General features: G+C 48.7%; 2 protein-coding genes across 8 annotated transcripts in view; one reads left to right on the forward strand and one right to left on the reverse strand.

Annotated features, from left to right (window-relative positions):
* The window catches only part of LOC311527048 (epithelial sodium channel subunit beta), a 51,742-nt gene extending 49,343 nt beyond the window's left edge, over window positions 1-2,399 (forward strand). For all 4 annotated transcript variants that reach the window (XM_084640625.1, XM_084640624.1, XM_084640626.1 and 1 more), the window contains one exon: window positions 1,021-2,399. The gene's annotated coding sequence lies outside the window, so the exon portion shown is untranslated. The remainder of the gene's footprint in view (window positions 1-1,020) is intronic.
* Window positions 2,400-9,011: 6,612 nt separating this feature from the next.
* The window catches only part of COG7 (component of oligomeric golgi complex 7), a 31,953-nt gene continuing 23,330 nt past the window's right edge, over window positions 9,012-17,634 (reverse strand). For 3 of the 4 annotated variants that reach the window (XM_084641624.1, XM_084641625.1, XM_084641626.1), the window contains 4 exons: window positions 17,233-17,316; window positions 15,144-15,258; window positions 11,202-11,345; window positions 9,012-10,440 (listed from right to left, as the gene is read on the reverse strand). In XM_084641624.1, the coding sequence (XP_084497750.1) occupies window positions 10,274-10,440; window positions 11,202-11,345; window positions 15,144-15,258; window positions 17,233-17,316 (510 nt within the window). In that variant the 3' untranslated portion in view covers window positions 9,012-10,273. Of the gene's footprint in view, window positions 10,441-11,201; window positions 11,346-15,143; window positions 15,259-16,257; window positions 16,336-17,232; window positions 17,317-17,634 lie in introns of those variants that run through there. The other variant, XR_014713357.1, reaches the window with a different exon arrangement.

Below are 17,634 nucleotides of genomic sequence, written 5' to 3' on the forward strand. Positions count from 1 at the left end.
TTATCCTTCCCCATTACCACCCTTTCCTTCTATACTAGGAATACTTATGGTTTTGACATCTTCAAATAATTTTAATTATTGGTGAAAGACTGTTTCTTGGGCTACTGAGGAGGAGCGGGCTGGGGGAGTTGGGCAGATATTACTGGCAGTCCTTCGTATTGTGTTTTCATTTGTGAGCTAGGCTGATCCTATACTCTGGGCACTAGAGAGATTTCTACAAATACACAGAAACAAATAAATAACCAGTGCCACATATTACCAGCAGATCTGCAAACAATACAAAACCTGCATGTTGCCACTAATGCCACCTAATCAATATTTTAATCTTGTTCAAAACACTGGAAGCTCACTCAGGGAGACAGCGTTCATTTTTCAGGTCTAGGAAAAAAGGGCAGGATCTAAGATGTATCCATTATAACCTTCTAACAGTTTTAAAACCGGAAGATAACTAGATTAAGTAGTAGACTCTAATTTTCCAAATACTGGTCTAGCATTCCTGTAACTTCTATTTGTGTCTCTCATCTAATCACTACATTTCAAAAGGAAGCTTCTTTAGGTCAGTAAATGGAGCCATTCTGTCAAATGTTTGCCTTGAAAATGTGGTATTTTCGCTTTCCATACACAAGGGGATGAGCACAGCTACCGACTACACTTTACTGAGGGCGTGGCTACACTTGGCAGATGTAGAGCGCTTTCAGTTAAACCCGCCTTCGGACAGCGCAGTAGGGAAAGCGCTGCAGTCTGTCCACACTGCAAGCTGCAAGTGCACTGGCATGTCCACATTTGCAGCTGCACTGGGAGTGGTGCATTGTGGGCAGCTATCCCACAGAGCACCTCTTTCTAATCTGGCGCTGTGGCTTGTGGAAAGTGGGGGGAGCACTCGGGGAATTCCGGGTCCTGTCCCAATGCCCTGTGATGCATTGGTTCACATCCCAGCAATCCCTCTGCTTCTGTCCACAATTGGCACCATCTTTCAACAGTTTTTGTATGGCGCGCTCTGTCTTCCCTTTCGGTCTGCAGGAATAGATCCCGAAGTGCTGAGGAATATGCAGACGATTCACGCCAGCACATTGTGTTTGGCAGTCAAGTTATTCCTTATGATCCAAAGTGACAGTGAGGACTCCGATGATGATAGATGCGAGTAACGCATACGACATGACATTGCTTGTGGCTTTCACGGACATGCTCACCACCGTGGAACGGCACTTTTGGGCTCGGGAAACAAGCACTGAGTGGTGGGATCACATTGTCATGCACGTCTGCGATGACGAGCAGTGGCTGCAGAACTTTGGGATGAGAAAAGCCACTTTCATGGGACTGTGTGAGGAGCTCGCCCCCACCCTGCGGCACAAGATTGAGAGCTGCCCTGCTGGTGGAGAAGCGGGTGGCTATTTCAATCTGGAAGCTGGCAACTCCAGACAGCTACCTATCGGTCACTAACCAGTTTGGAGAGGGGAAGTTAACCGTTGGAATCGTGTTGATGCAAGTTTGCAGAGCCATTAATCACATCCTGCTCAGAAGAACCGTGACTCTGGGTAACATGCATGACATTGTGGCTGGCTTTGCACAAATAGGTTTCTCTAACTGCAGAGGGGCGTTAGATGGCACGCACATTCCAATTCTGACACCAGCCTCCAAGTACGTTAATCGGAAGGGCTATTTCTCTATGGTTCTCCAGGCACTTGTGGATCACCGTGAGTGTTTCACTGACATTAACGCAGGCTGGCCCGAAAAGGTGCATGACATACGCATCTTTTGGAACACTGGCCTGTTCAGGAAGCTGCAAGCCAGGACTTTTTCCCTAGACCAGAAGATCACCATTGGGGAAGTCGAAATGCCCATTGTGATCCTTGGAGACCCCGCTTACCCTTTAATGCCATGGCTCATGAAACCCTACACAGGGAGCCTTGACAGTAGCAAGGAGCAGTTCAACAACAGGCTGAGCCAGTGCAGAATGACTGTGGAGTGTGCTTTTGGCCGTTTAAAGGGCCGTTGGCGCTCTCTGTATGGGAAGCTGGACCTGGCTGATATCAGCATCCCCGCGGTTATATCCGCGAGCTGTACCCTCCATAACATTTGTGAAGGGAAGGATGAACGATTTACTCAGGCATGGAACTTGGAGGTTTAACACCTGGAGGCTGAATTTGAACAGCCAGAGAGCAGAGCTATTAGAGGGGCCCAGCACGGGGCTGCAAGGATTAGGGATGCCTTGAGAGAGCAACTTGAGGCTGAAAGCCACCAGTAATGTCTGGTGCCCTGCACGGGCGTGCAGTGGTTCCAATATTAGTAGGAATCTGTGTTTGCTACGTATGATATACTGACTTGCGGTGCCTGTTGCTTTCCTGGGCTAAGGTATCTTTTACTTTATGCAATAATAAAGAATGTTTTCAAAGCAAAAATATCCATGTATTGAAAAGAAATAACTGCTTGGGAAACAGAAAGGGCAAGGGGGTGGGGTGGGGAACGGTACAATCACAGGTTTGTGTATGTCCTATTCTCATACGCAGCCTTTCTGTCTGGAGTGCTGTGCAATGAGTGCTGCTCTTCAGGATGGCTATACTGCATGGTGATGGGGGTTGAGTGCGGTGTGTCAGAGTCGTAGTTTTCAGGGCTGGGTGGTGAAGCTACAGGTGTTGGAGGCAGCTGGTGGCTGGCGATAAGAACCCGGATGTTAGGGAAAGTGGGTTGGAGGTGACATGGGGGCACAAGGGAAAGAGTTTTGGGACAAGGGACAAGGGCTGTGGGCGGGGGGGCGGGCGCAGTAGTGCTCCATCTGCATGGCTATGAGCGCCAAGCAGACTCGATCCAGGCGCTCCACAATGCTTAGTAGCAACTCTGTGCTTTGGTGCTGGTGATCCGCATTCTGCTGGTGGACCCTCCTTTCATTTTCCCACCACTCCTGCACTTTTTGATTTTTATTAAGGGAGTGCTGCATGACTTCATTCAGCATGTCCTCTTTGCTTCTACGTGGCCTCTTCCTGATTCTTTGCAGCCTCTTGGCTGGTGATAACATGGATGGCTGAGATCTCAAAGTTGCATCTGTAAAGGCAAAATGCAACACTTGACAGAGGCAGCATTGTTCACACCAGACAGAGCAATTATGTGGTTTTTATTAAGGGCAAGCATAGTCTACACAATAGCATAATTTGCCCGTCCCAAAGCGAGTGCACATAACCCCCAGGAGCCCCAAAATGGTGAGTAAACACAGGGTCAAGGGGGACTGATTCTTTCATGGCTGTACTGTCCTCTGGGTTTCTGTGCCTTGGGGAAAGCCAACAGCGGCAGGGGGCCCCTGTACTGAACACTGTCCCCACATTTTCCACAGGAGTTCGTCCTGAAAGATATTTCACTGTTGAGGGTGACCTGGGAAGCAACGGAGGGTCTTCTACTGCAATGTGGCTTCTGCCCTGGCCCATATGCAGCTTGCCTGTGTGCAGCAATGGTCCCCCCGCCCCTCACAGCATAGTGGCGGGGACATGTTAGCCTGACTGGGACAAGGACCACAGTGGCTCTCCCATGAAACTTGTGCGAGCGCATTGCCCAAGTGCTGGATGAGACCTTTGAAGAGATCACTGAGGCCGATTACCACGATGTGAGAGCACATCAAAGCCCTATTCCACATCGAGGCATGCATGCGGCCCTAACCCTCCTCGCCCCAACAGCCTGCACCGAATAACTTCCTTCCCAAAATAAAAGCCGCTTACTGGGAACCTCCTCTGATGTTTATCCTTCCCCAAGCACCGGCCACCATAACTGGCTACCTTCCTCCTGGCTTGAGAACAGCTCCTGGCTGCATGCATCTAGGGATGCCGGGGCATCTTCCTCTTCCGGAGCACCCTCGCTCCCGCTTTGCTCCTCCTCCTCCTGTCTTGTTGGACTGGGCTCTGAAGTATCCAGGGTAGCCCCCGGAGTGGTGGTGGGGTTGCCCCCAAGTATTCTGTCCAGCTCTTTGTAAATACGGCAGGTCGCGGGGGTAGCACCAGGGCGGCTGTTTGCCTCGCGGGCTTTGCGATAGGCATTCCGCAGCTCCTTCACTTTAACCCTGCACTGCAGGGCATCTCGGCCATGGCTCCTTTCCATCATGGCCCTTGATATCTGCCCGAAGATACTGTAATTCCTAGGGCTGGAGCGCAGCTGGGACTGGTCAGTTTCCTCCCCCCTAACACTGATGAGGTCCAGCACTGCGCCATTGCTCCATACTGGGGATCGCCTGGTGCGTGGAGGCATGGTCATCTGGAAAGATTTGCAGAGAGCACTCCACGCCTGGCTGAGCAAACAGGAAGGGGATTTTCAGAATTCCCAGATGATTTAACGGGCGGGTCTGACGGTTGGTCACCTGAGGGCAGGGCAGTAGAGTTCAAAGTGATGACCAGAGTGGCTAGCACAGGCATTGTGGGACACGTCAGGAGGCCGATCAGAGCGCTCTACGTGCCTGGCCAGCGTGGACACGTCGTGCGTTAGTGCACCCTGGGCTCCTTTACTGCACTGTAACTCACAAGTGTAGCCAAGCCCTGAGTAAAGGAGTGAGACTACACCACACTTCCAAGGATCAGATTCCTTATTGTGTGTTTCAGAGTAACAGCCGTGTTAGTCTGTATCCGCAAAAAGGAGGACTTGTGGCACTTTAGAGACTAACGAATGTACTTGTGCATAAGCTGTGAGCTACATCTGCAAGCTGCATCCGATGAAGTGAGCTGTAGCTCACGAAAGCTTCTGCTCAAATACATTTGTTAGTCTCTAAGGTGCCACAAGTACTCCTTTTCTTATCGTGTGTGAACACTTACTGCTGAGCCAACTCAACACCAGACAGGACCATACCCCAAAACTCTCACCATGCAGGGATGAGCTCACAGCAGTTAGTGAGGGAACACACCTACCCCAGCACTCAAGAGGGATTGAGGCACTTTAGGTCCCCAGTATCTGCAGCAGATGCTTTTAGGGTTAATAAAAGGGGAGTCTGTTGTCCTGTGCAATGAACAGACACACTTGTGAACCAGCTTCTCATTTAAGTTCTGTTGCTGTTTCCAGTTCTCATGCTTCTTATTCACCAGGTTGTTTAGTGTTTGTAGAAGACAGAAGCTAACAGCAGATGGAGACCAGCCTATTCCATACAGCCAATTATGTTATCTGCACAGATGGTGTTGTGAGGAAGAGATCGCCTGGCCCTGGGTGCATCAAAAGCAAAACCATGAACAAGTAAAAATAACCAGAACTGGTGACAGGGCAGATGAAATGCAGTTAGGAAACCTGCTCAGGACAGCAAGATCCAGTTCTTACAAGACCTATCCTAGCCCTTTACTGTTCAACTCTTCATTACCCTCCTACCCAATAAATGGGTAACTTCCTTCATAAAGCAGAGGATGACTCTATATTGCACCTGCCTTCACAAATAAAGAGAGTTTCCCTAGAGCAGGGGCGGGCAAACTTTTTGGGCTGAGGGCCACATTGGGCTTCCAAAATTGTATGGAGGGCCAGTTAGGGGAGGCTATGCCTCCCCAAACAGCCAGGCATGACCCAGCCCCTGACAGCCCCCCCAGGACTCCTGCCCCGACAGCCCCCCCAGGACTCCTGCCTCATCCACCACCCCCTGCTCCCTGTCCCCTGACCACCCCCAGAACCCCTGCCCCTGACTGCCCCTTGCCGCCCCATCCAACCCCCCCTCCTTCCTGACTGCCCACCCCAGGACCCCTGCCCCCATTCAACCCCCATTTCCCACTCTGACCACCCTGACCCCTATCCACACCCTGGCCCCGACCACCCCCTTGAACTCCCCTGCCCCCTGACTGCGCTGCCTGGAACACTGGTGGCACGGCTGCACCAGGACAGGCAGCCACGGCGCCCGGCTGGAGCCAGCCACGCACCACAGAGACCGGGTCAGCCAGGCTCTGTCGCTGCACTGCCCCAGAAGCTTGCAGCCCTCGCCCTGCCCAGAGCAAGGTGAGGCTGCGGGGCAGGGGGATCAGCGGGGGAGGGGCCAGGGGCGAGCCTCCCGGGCCAGGAGCTGAGGGGCCGGGCAGGAGGGTCCCGCGGGCTGTAGTTTGTCCACCTCTATCCTAGAGCCCTTCACTGTGCAGCCCATGTGGCCACTGCATGAGGACTGGGTAAAGGAACTAACCTCTGGTTTTGGGTCAGTGCATTCTAGCACGCTGGTAGTAACACTCAGGAGCTTCTCAGCCACAGACCTCCGCAGCTGCATGCAGCAGTGGGCACGCATTGCTCTCCCCATTTCACAGAGGAGTTCGTCTAGCCACAGAGAAGCTATTTGCTTAAGGCACCGAGCAACACAACAGGGAGCTGAGAATAAATCCCGGTCTCCTGATTCCAAATCTGGTGTCCTAGCCCCTGGACAATGCCGTCTTAATCACTTGTAACAGCTCCTATTTCATTAGAGCACAACAGCTGTTCCAGCCCAGAGCCAGGGCGGATTTAGAAGCATGTGTAGAAATCTCATTTGGCCTCACTATTGTCCCAAGCCCATGCTTTACACGGCAGCAAGCCAGAGTGCTTAACCCTGGGAGGCCAGCTGCAAAGAGAGGAGACAGAGTCTGTTCCCAATCCAGCCCTCACCAAAACTGTTGATGAATCGGTCCCCTCCAATATAGCATCCTCTAGCTCAACAAGGCCTGGCCCAGAAGGGGGGCCTCTGGGCACTACTACAACAGAAATAAAAGAAAATGCACCATTATGTCTAAGATCCTGCCGAGGAGTAAACATCTGCCACATTCTCAGACCTTTATTCCTAGCTGGGTACCTGCAAGGGTTATTCACTCTGTGAACTGCGACAGCAGCTACAGCCTGGAAACAAAAGGCATAAAGGAGCCACCACACTCCTCAATTTTGAGTTACAAAGCAGAGAAAGGATAGGAGAGGCTCAAATCGTGAGAGTTTCAGCCCCTCACACAATCAATTGGAACAGCATGTTCTCTGGCAGCAGGTGGAAAATTTACTATTCTAGGCATTGCTGGTTTATAGAGGGTGTTTGACAAACTAATAAAATGAAAAATGTGCCTTAGGTACTTGAGTCAGGGTGTTTACTTACTTGGTTATTTCTCCCAAAGTGATCAATGAGAACGCCGAACACGTAGGTGTGACTGCCCCTTGCTAATGGGGTGCTCTGCTGGCTCAGTGAGCGGAAGAGTCTGGGCCCCATGGAAGGATATAAGCTGACAACAGACAGTCACATACTGCCAGCAGCTAGGAGGGGTGGAGGAACAAGCCTCTACCCTACCACAAAAAGCATATAGCGTGTGGAAACAAAGACATATTTACATTTTATGAAAGCAGCAGGACCTGCAGGAGATGGTGCTGGGGAGAAAGGCAGATGTGGGACTGCAGAGGAGGAGAGAGATCAGAGGGTGATTTGACAGTCACCAGCTTAGAGATAGAGACCAAAACACTGGAAACATGTACGGTCGCCAAGGAGTGCAGAGGGAAGAGAGAAAGTGGCAGAGGACAGAGCCCTGAGAGGGGAAGAAGAGGAGTCACAAAACGCAACAGTTCAGGGGCAGTAAGAAAGGAACATCAGGGAAGCCCAGGAGGCAGCGAAACCTGAGACGAGGATGGTCTGTGAGCTAAAGAGAATGGAACAATATGCTGACTTGCCTAGATATCCGGTTGTGACTAGAGAGGGCAGAAACCAGATGGAAGTGAGTTAACAATAGAACAGGAATAGAGAAGATGGAGGCAAGGGGGATGGACAACTGCCCCAAGGAGTCTGGAGGTCAAACCCTGATGTGCACATGCTACAGGTAGGAAAACCAACGTGATCCTCCAAAAGAGAATGAACCGACCAGGAGGTCATTACTAGCAGCTCAATGGCCTCAGAGAGTTTAGAACAAAAATTTGCACATCCCTGCTCTTGGGCAGGCTACGAAGAACAAACGAGTTCAAAGCTCCCCAGAGACTGGAGATTCTCCAGTGCGCTCCACAAACAGCTTCTTTCTTCCAGCTCAAAGGAGAGGCTGCACCATAAAACAAGTCCCATACACATGCCTGATGCCCAATTCCTACTGTGCTACTCAAGTCATCTTCACCCTTCTGCAGATGTTGCCAATCAGCAAGGCCTTCGGCCATTTACAACATACAGGCCCAGGAGCAACTATGCTTTGAGGCCTTACCCATTAGATGGGCCTTAAGTGAATAATGAAGGGCCGATCTGCCTGACGAGAACCTCAAAGTACGAGATAGGGTCAACCAAGGTTTGCAACACTAGAATTCCCTCCTCCCCCCATACACCAAAGCGCTTCAAGACTTGTTTCCCCTTGCACAGTTGCGGGAGCATGCTGAGGTTTTGTTTCTGCTCTGTGACACCCCTGAATGTGTTGCCTTATTACATAAACTAATGGGGTGTTTTTGTTGAGGTGCTCAGAGAAAGTCAGCGCCGGGTGTATAAATTACATTATTAGAGTCTCAGCAGCTGGGGGCTGCTGAAACCAAGCACTTCTGACCTAGAGCACCCTTCCCTGTGCAACTCACCTTGAGAACCGGCATCTCCCCTGGAAGGACACAGCACCCCCCCACCACACCCCCCCGAACTACAGTGACAGGAGCCACGTAGCCGCAAAAAGGAAGCAGTGTGAAATATTGTTTAGAGACCAATATCCTTGAAAGCCACTTGACTCCTTTATGTGTCTTCTGATTTCCCCCCATCTTGAGAGAGGTTTATAGGTCTGCTGCATACTCTTTACTGCTACTGAAAACTGCATGGGGAATGATTGGTGCAGAGGAACAACAGACACATGGCTGAAGATCAGGTCACTGCTGCATACACATAGTCCAATGGGGATTAAGCAAATGTCCTCATCTGCATGAAGGAGTTTGGCACAGAACCTCCAAAACTCAAGACAAGGAGATATCTGTGAAGATGATCCATGATGAATGGGTGCCTCTTTGGCAGAGCATGTCAGCAAATCCAGAGAGGATCGGCTGAGATCAGGAAAATGCCTCTGTTCTAGCTGGAAGAAGAGGGAGAAAGGACAAAGTGCTGGAGCAAAAGAGAAGAAAATCAACTCTGCAGTAGAAAGGTTTTATTTTTATTTGGTTAAATGGGCTGTAACTGCACGTTTCTTAAGTACACACCAGATAAAGAGTTCACTCTGCAATTCAGAGGAGGGCAGTTCACTGTTAAATAGACTATTCCATTCTGATAGGAGAGCAATAAAACCTCAGGGCTACTGCTGCCAGCAACCAAGAGAGTCGTAATCCCTTTCAGGTACAGCCTGTGCTTAGAATCAAGACACACCTGAATATTTGTGTTGGTTTGCATTCCAGATCAGGATTCCTCTCTTGCCAAAAAAACTGGTTACAGTAATGTTGCAGATGAAGTGTCAAATTCTATAGGTAGCTTGGAAAAGCAGTTCAGACTGACACTACATGGAGCAGATGTTCCAGGGAAATTCTTCTAGTGCCCCCCCACCCCCACCCCCAAAATCAGACATTTTAAAATTTCTAAGACTTGATTCACCCAAAAAAGGTTCCCATAAGCTGAGCCTTGCAGAATTTCCCCCAACTGCATTTGTATCAACCATGATTCCACACAGCCAAAATCCGAACAGTGGGATCAGTTTATACTTTCCCCAAGCCTATACCCTGGGAAGCGTTCCTAGATTAGAGAAGCCTTTTCGCAAAAACCCACACACCACTTCCATCCATTTCACAAGAAGACTACAACACTGCTACATCCAATTCCTTAGAAGCTTCCCAAGAGCTTCAGAAGGAAGAAAGTCTCCTGAGAGACAACCTGCTAAACTGGTTTTGTTGTCAGGGCTTAGTTTGGTCCTGCCTTTTCTGCAAATTGCTGAGACGCTACCTTCATGAGATTGTGGATAATGAACGACTTGAGCAATGGGCATTGCCTGCAGGTAGTAGAGTCCTCATTTCAGTTGATCCACGCTGCACATACCCTGTAATTTCAGTCAGCATTGGTTAGACTGCACTAAAAAAGCCAGTCATTTCATTGTCATGCGGCATGTACTCTCCAGCTAGTGTCACACTTGTCACAAGACAGCTCTAACTCACCCAGGTCACCCAGATGGCCATAGGGAAATGTGGTCATTAAGATATTTTTCTTTTCCATTTCATAGTTCAAAACACCTAGAGAGCTCTCTCAACATTTCCAAATGAAGAAATGTATTAAATGAGTCACAAATAAATTCCTCTTTTCCCCAACGACATTCCCATCATCCTTGGAAAGTTTACTGGAGAAAAAATTCAATTTAGGAAATTTAGCCTTTAGCCAAGAGCTCCCCTGCTGGTGTTTCTCGAGGGCCTGGAGTTAATAGTCCACACTTCTCATGGTGGCGATGTTGCTTGCTAACCTGCGGGGCAAGCTTTTGGCTGTTTGCCTGTAGTCTTCTGGTTTGGTCTTCAACAGTGTTACAATGTTTTGTAGTGTCTTTGAAGGCTGAAGTCCGAGGGCATCCATCACATTTATCAGATAATCTACAAGATTGAAGGACAAAATGTATTTAAACAGGCAATGGTTACTATGTCAAACACTCCCCAAAGTAGAGCCATGTAATAGAGAAGCCTCCATGGCAATTCTGCCCCCAAAGCACTACACCAGATGTCCTCTGTCCATCAGCACTAGTTCAGACTAACTCACAGCACCTGAAAAGCGGCTGGAATTTAGTTACGCTCCCATCTTACATTTTGGATCTTCGGTTACTGCTTTACGTGATCCGTGGTTTTGGTCAGAGGAATGGGGTACATTTCAATAACTGCACAAACTAACAGGAGAGGATTCAATCACTTCTTCTCTCCCTATCCCCTCAACACCTGTTGGAAAGGCCCAGCTTCTCCAAGTGTCCAGGAGACAAGTCTTGCCAAAAACAAAGCTGTCGGGTTTCAACTCTGACCACTTGGTTTATTTCTGCAGCTTTACTAGTTGACATGTCACTCAGAGAGTGACTTGGGCTGCAGTCTGGCACATGCCCTTAGTACCAACAGTGGGGAACAATGGGCTCTGAAATTGAACCACTAACCGGCCATCTCAGCTGTTAGCTGCAACATCATCAAAAGCCTTGAGATGCAAGATATCGAGCAGCTCCTTTAGGAGCTCTTATCCCCCAAAGAGCCCACTAGGAAAGGACAGCAAACCGCACTGCTTGGGAGCTTACTGGCACACTATAGGATTGGGGTCTAGGAGAGTAAGGCCTGCTAGGGAGAAGCAGCTCACTAGACAATGTATGTTCTGCGCTCACCAATGTCTGTGGCTAGCTGCTTCGCTGAGTGAAGGGTGAGCTCTGGAATCTGCAGGATAACTTCACAGTAGGTTTGCATTGTAGCTCTGGCGACGGAACCTAGCCAGTAGTCAGCCATGTTGTCCAGCTCAGGTAACTCGTCACCTGAACAGAAAGTTCTCATTAGTCATCAGAACCCCTACTCGCCTGCGCTTACTCAGTCTGTAGCTGGGGGTGAATTCTGTGCTAGGTAAAAGAAAAAGTCAGTTTAATCTGAAAAACTTTAAGGTACTGGGACTTAGACAGAAAGCGGTTCTCAGACTGGTCTATGGAGAGTGGGGGTGGTGACTGGTGCTAGCTCTTTTAGTTGTTATCAGCTGCTATCTCACATTAAAAGGTAGCTAAATACACAACACTCTTTCTTCATGTTACTCATCCTCATTAAGTCATTTCCACAGAGATATGAGGCAACCATGCACAGCAGTGGGCTGGGTTCCGGCTAGCACTTCTTCTCTAATTCAGACATGGAGAAGCCCTCCAGTAAGCAACAAAGGTCCCTGCAGAACGGATACATGCAAGGCGTCCTCTGTTCACGGCGACATGCGAGGTGTTTCGAAAGCTAATGAAACCCTTTTAAATATGAAAATACTTTAACGAAAGAAAATCATGCACATCACAAGCTAAACCACACATCGTATTTTTAGCAAGCTACAGGAGGAAAAAGGTAAAGAACAGAATTATCAGACAGAGATGAACATGATTTGTTGGGGAAGAGTCAACATTACTTTTGTAAAGGGACATCACGCCTCACCAATCTACTAGAATTCTTTGAGGAGGGTCAACAAACACGTGGACAAGGCGATCCAGTGGATATAGTGTAATTGGACTTTCAGGAAGACTTTAATAAGGTCCACCACCAAAGGCTCTTAAGCAAAGTGAGCAGTCATAGGATAAAGGGAAGGTCATCTCATGGATCAGTAACTAGTTAAAAAGACAGGCAATAAAGGGTAGGAATAAATGGTCACTTTTCACAGTGGAGAGAGATAAATAACTGTCCCCCAGAGATCTGTATAGGACCAGGGCTGTTCATTGTGTACATAAATTATCGGGAAAAAGGGGTAAACAGTGAGGTGGCAAAGTTTGCAGATTATACAAAATTACTCAAGATAGTTAAGTCTAAAGCAGATTGTGAAAAGTTACAAAGGGCTCTCACAAACTGGGTGACTGGGTAACAAAATGGCAGATGAAATTCAGTACTGATAAATGTAAAGTAATGCACACTGGAAAGCATAATCCCAACTATACATACAAAATGATGGGGTCTAAATTGGTTGTTACCACTCAAGGAAGATCTTGGAGTCACAGTGGATAGTTCTCTGAAAACTCCCGCTCAATGTGCAGCGGCAGTCAAGAAAGCAAAGAACGTTAGGAACCATTAGGAAAGGGAGAGATAACGCCACTATATAAATCCATGGTACACCAACACCCTGAATACTACATGCAGCTCTGGTTGCCCCATTTCAAAAAAGATCTATTAGAAATGGAAAAGGTCCAGAGATGGGCAACAAAATGAACAGGGGGATGGACCAGGTTCCACGTGAGGAGAGACTAAAAAGACTGGGGCTGTTCATCTTGGAAAAGAGGCGACTAAGGGGGATCTGACAGACTTTATAAAATCATGACTGGGGTGGAGACGGTGAACAGGGACGTGTCATTTACCCCTTCAGACAACCAGGGGTCACCCAATGAAATCAATAGGCAGCAGGTTTAAAACAAACAAAAGGAAGTACTTCTTCACATAATGCACAGACAAGCTGTGGAACTCATTGCCAAGACTATAACAGGGTTCAAAAAAGAATTAGATAAATCCATGAAGCATAAGTCCATCCATGGCTATTAGCCAGGATGGGCAGGGATGTAATCCCATGCGCTGGGGTCCCTAAACCTCTGACTGCCAGAAACTAAGAGTGGACGACGGGAGATGGATCACTTGACGATTGCTCTGTTCTGTTCACTTCCTCTGGGGCACCTGGCATTGGCCACTGTCGGAAGACAGGATACTGGGCTAGACAGACCATGGGTCTGATCCAGTATGGCCGTTCTTATGAAGAACGCAAAGCATCAAGCCATACACTGCTTCAACTGGCAGTGAAAACAAATGTCCATAAGAGATTAAACACCGCAGACCAAGCCACTTTACAATTTAACACTAAGGGGATGGAATGAGGAATTCAAGTTACAGGTGCTTTCCTTCAGCTCTCACGGAGGTCTGGGTGATCTGATCAGCAACAGCAGAAGGAAGAGCCCTTGATAATCCTTATTTACGCCAATCTGGGTAAAATGGCAGGTTGGAAACATGAACATTGTGTATAATTATTGTTCTTTATAGTATGTCTAGTAAACTGCTCAGGACCCAGCTCACCCCCACAATATTCCCTCCCCGCCACCCCGTGTATCACAGGTGGGAATGCACATATCTGCACAGGCATCTATGTCAGATGAGCAGCTATTCAGGCCAGCTTTCCATGCCATGTCAGGATACAAGCACAGAGGTAACAGAATTGAGGGACAGGTCAGTGGGGAGCATTGAAGCCAAAAGCCTCATTTGAGAGGTCTTTGAGAAACACGAAGGCGGGCCAAAATGTAGAGCTCACAGGAGCCTCACTCCTGCCAGCTACAAGAGTTTGAAGAGGACTACTGATGCTGTAGTGACTGAAGTGTTTTCCTTGAAACCACCACCCACCTTCATCACACTCAGGGCAGTGCCCATCTGCTTCAGCCAGTCACATACCAACAGCTTATGGCTGTGTTGATGCACAAAAGCCAGGGGAGCACAGGGAGTCTCAGGAACAGGAGAAGGGAGGACAGTAGGGAGAAGGGGAGCCTAGGATTTGACAGGATGCCACAAGCTTATTTAACAGTCAGCCCCAGAGCAGGGTTATGGGGCCAGAGGGCAAGAAACAGGGATGGTCTCTGCCAGGCTATGCATTGATGTTATTCAGAAGAGACTCCACCAAAGTGGTGAATTTGCTTAAGTGTGACCCTCCCTCATTTAATACTTTAATTAATCCTCAGGCTTGGCACTCATGTAGTGCTGTTCACCCAGGCAGCTCAGAGCACTTCACAAAGCTGAGGAGGAAGTAGTGTTTTCCCCATTTTACAGATGCAGTGACTGAAACAGACAGACGTGAAGCGATTTGCCCAGGGTGTACAATGAGTTAGTGGCTGAGCCAGGAATGGAACACAGATCTCCTGCTTCCCTCAGCACTCTCTCTCCGCTTGTGTGTCGCTTTGTGCTACCTAGGTAGGGCTTGTTATAGTGCTCAGATCATGTGATCTTTTATTAGCTAGACAAATTATCCAAACAGCTTCTCTGTGGACAGTGTTTCTCTCAAACATCAGCGGTTTGGTGCCAGCCAAAGAGCAGTGCTCATGATGGACATTTCAACACGGACAGCTCAGAGGGGTTTCCGGGGCATTGTCACAAATAACGAAGATTTAGAGCTAGAAATAAGTGAACGCATCAAGTGCGGCTACAATTGTGATTCAACTCGACACCCAAAGGGAACCACACAGCATTTCCCAGGAACTCACACTGACCGTGAGACAGATCCTAGCGAACCAAATAATGCCCTGGCATTGGCACGTTAACCAACTCATCTCTTCACTCTCACACATAGCCCCCATGTGGGCTCATCCCCTCTTCAGGGCAACTTCCCTCAATACAGACATCAACACAGCTCGACCTAAAGCTTCTAGTTTCAGTGAAGGTGCTGAAGTTTTCCTCATTAACTAGGGTCTCATTGTGAGTATTAGGGAGGGACAACCGGAAGGCACTATATGGTTATACAGTAAGGTACCACATCAGCAGGGAAATCAACCTCATCCCCACAACTCATATCTCTGCAATGCTAAAAATACACGCTTTCCTCCAGACACCTCAGTGAATCGGTCTTGTCCTACCTTGCTCTGGTGGATACGGCAGTTTACCAGCATGTAAAGCTAGTTCCAGAGCAGAATCTTCCTGAGTAACAAATGGCTCGAGATGAAGTGGGAGGGACATAATATATTGTCCAATCTAGGATTAAAAAAAATGAAAACCGTAAGCGTGACACTGAATTATTAAGGTTTGTGCATTAAGTGGGCACTTCACTGAATGAGACGCCAATGAGAGAGGACCCCCCACCTACAAGGTCTGAACACAGAGCGGGACAGCAGCTCACCAACCCACACTACGCCAGGAAGTGACGTCCATCTCTCGCTGACCATTAATTCCCTTTGTACAAACACAAGTTTATTTTCCAAGAGGTCAAGGCCCAGTTACAGGAGCAACCATGGCAAGAAAGACTGATACACAGATTCCCAGCTATAATTGCATTGTACTCTGGGCAGGGGCATAGCTCAGAGCACTCTGCCTTCATCCACTGGTGCTCTGGAGAGCAGATCGAGTCTCATTAACATCTCTTTTACTGAGCTCACGTTGCGCTCTCTCTTCTACATAGAAAGTCCAGTTTTGTGGATTTGAGTTTAAACGGCACTTGTAGCTTTTTGGCCATGCAGCAGCTTGGTTTTGGGGCCACCCAAGGAGAGTCTCACTTGGTCTCAATCCATAAATCACGCTCCCATCTCAATCACAGGTTAAAGAGTGGCTTGGGAAAGAAAGCAGACTTTCTACATCTGAACAAGTCCCAGAAGCCCCTCCTGGGCCCAGAAAGGCTCAAATTCCCTTTGAATCCTTACAGAACGAGACCCTAACTGATGCCATGACGTGCTTGGTTTAAAATTGCACTCAACTGCTGCCAAATGTATCCATCAGTCTCACCAATCCCACCAGGGCCTCTCTCAGGCAGTCTGCATCAGCAGCTTGGTTACACGAATTTGGTGGCGGGGTGTCCCCTCTCTTTTCTTCCTGCGACACTGCCCACGAACCTTGTGTTGTAACAGAACCCTCCCAGGTGGCTGAAGTTAGAAATAAGTGGGGAAATTACCCCACACCTCAGCAGGTGACCAACTCTTGGTATCTGCATGCGATGGGAAGAGGCAAGTTTCAGAATGCCAACACCAGAAATGAACTGACCGCATCCTACGGCCTCAGGTCCTCCCTTCAGCTGCTCAGCTGGGGCATACCCCCTCAGGGTCTCTTCCTTGTGCATGTCTGAGAATGAGACATGCAGAATGAGAGCAGTGCTGTCCGGGGCACATCACAGTGAAGAGCAGACATCCTCCTGTTTGTCAAATTACACTGGGGGGTGGAGTGAGCATCCAGCAGGTCAGTACAATTCTCTTGAGTATCGGACTGATCTTTGCTCACTGGCACAGGCTTCAGAATTACTGCCCCTGGCCCATTTAGAGAGAGAGACGATAATGAGAAGCAGCACGTGGAAGAAGTTCAGGAGCAGTCCTCAAGCCTCTGCTGGTGAGTAAGGATTAAACAGTATATAGCCAGCAAGACCAACCAGTGAGACTGATGGCCCCTGTTCACTCTTGGCATCCCAGCACCAGAAGATTATCGCTGCAGCAGAAAGGGAGATGGGAGAGGCTCCCATGTATTGAGGGGAAAAGAGATCAAGCTCTTTTCAAGCCAATAATGACACTAAGTCATCCCAGCAAACGGCAGGGACTCCAGCCCTATGTGCTCAGTGTGATTACTCTGCTGAGCTAGCCTCTCCAAGAGCTGCGTGACTGAAGAGATACTGAAAGACGCCACTTTTCCATAGTTACAACTAGGAAGCAGGGGGTGCCAAGGACTGCAGCAGAGTAACCCACCCCAGTACAAGTGTTAACACAACTCAATAGAGAAGTAATTTTCCACCACCTTTCCTGGGCTCTCCAGAAACCTTGGTGCTTTCCTGGCACCCTTTACAAGAGGTCCCTCTCCAACAACTGCCTAAAATCCTCATAGAGTGGTGTTCAGAAATCCTAGGGGTAGGAACCTGGACCAACAAAACAGCAACTCCTGCCCTTATACAATGAACAAAAATACTCTGACAGCCAAATTACAGAGTCCCCCGAGATTTGGCCATTTCTAGAAACTATCCCCATGTGCTCTTACGTTGCTGATGTACTCAAGAGGAGTCAGACTGAAGTTTGGCAGGTCATCTGTTAGTGTCTCCCCAATGCCACCTGAGCTCCAGCCCTAGGAAGGAGTAAAGCAGAGAACCAGTCAACACTCTCTTCAGCCAGCATGAGTAGCAGCCCCCAAGAAAGGGAGTGGGGTCATATGCTAACAAGGATCGGGATTGCCAGTGGACTCCTAAAGAAACCAAGGACTGTGGAAAAACCCCTCCTCTAAAACACTTCTCTAAAACCTTGTACATAGGTTGAAATTAATTATTTTCACAGAAATGTCGGAACGCTGGAGCCACAAATCCCAGCGGACGATGCAGTGGTGGGGGCCTGTGGGGCTCTCCTTTGAAGCAAGAGCACAGTTCCAAGAAGGGAGTTTACACCCGAG

The sequence above is a fragment of the Lepidochelys olivacea genome (genome assembly GCF_965140295.1).
Source record: "Lepidochelys olivacea isolate rLepOli2 genome assembly, chromosome: 10".
Classification (NCBI taxonomy): domain Eukaryota; kingdom Metazoa; phylum Chordata; order Testudines; family Cheloniidae; genus Lepidochelys; species Lepidochelys olivacea.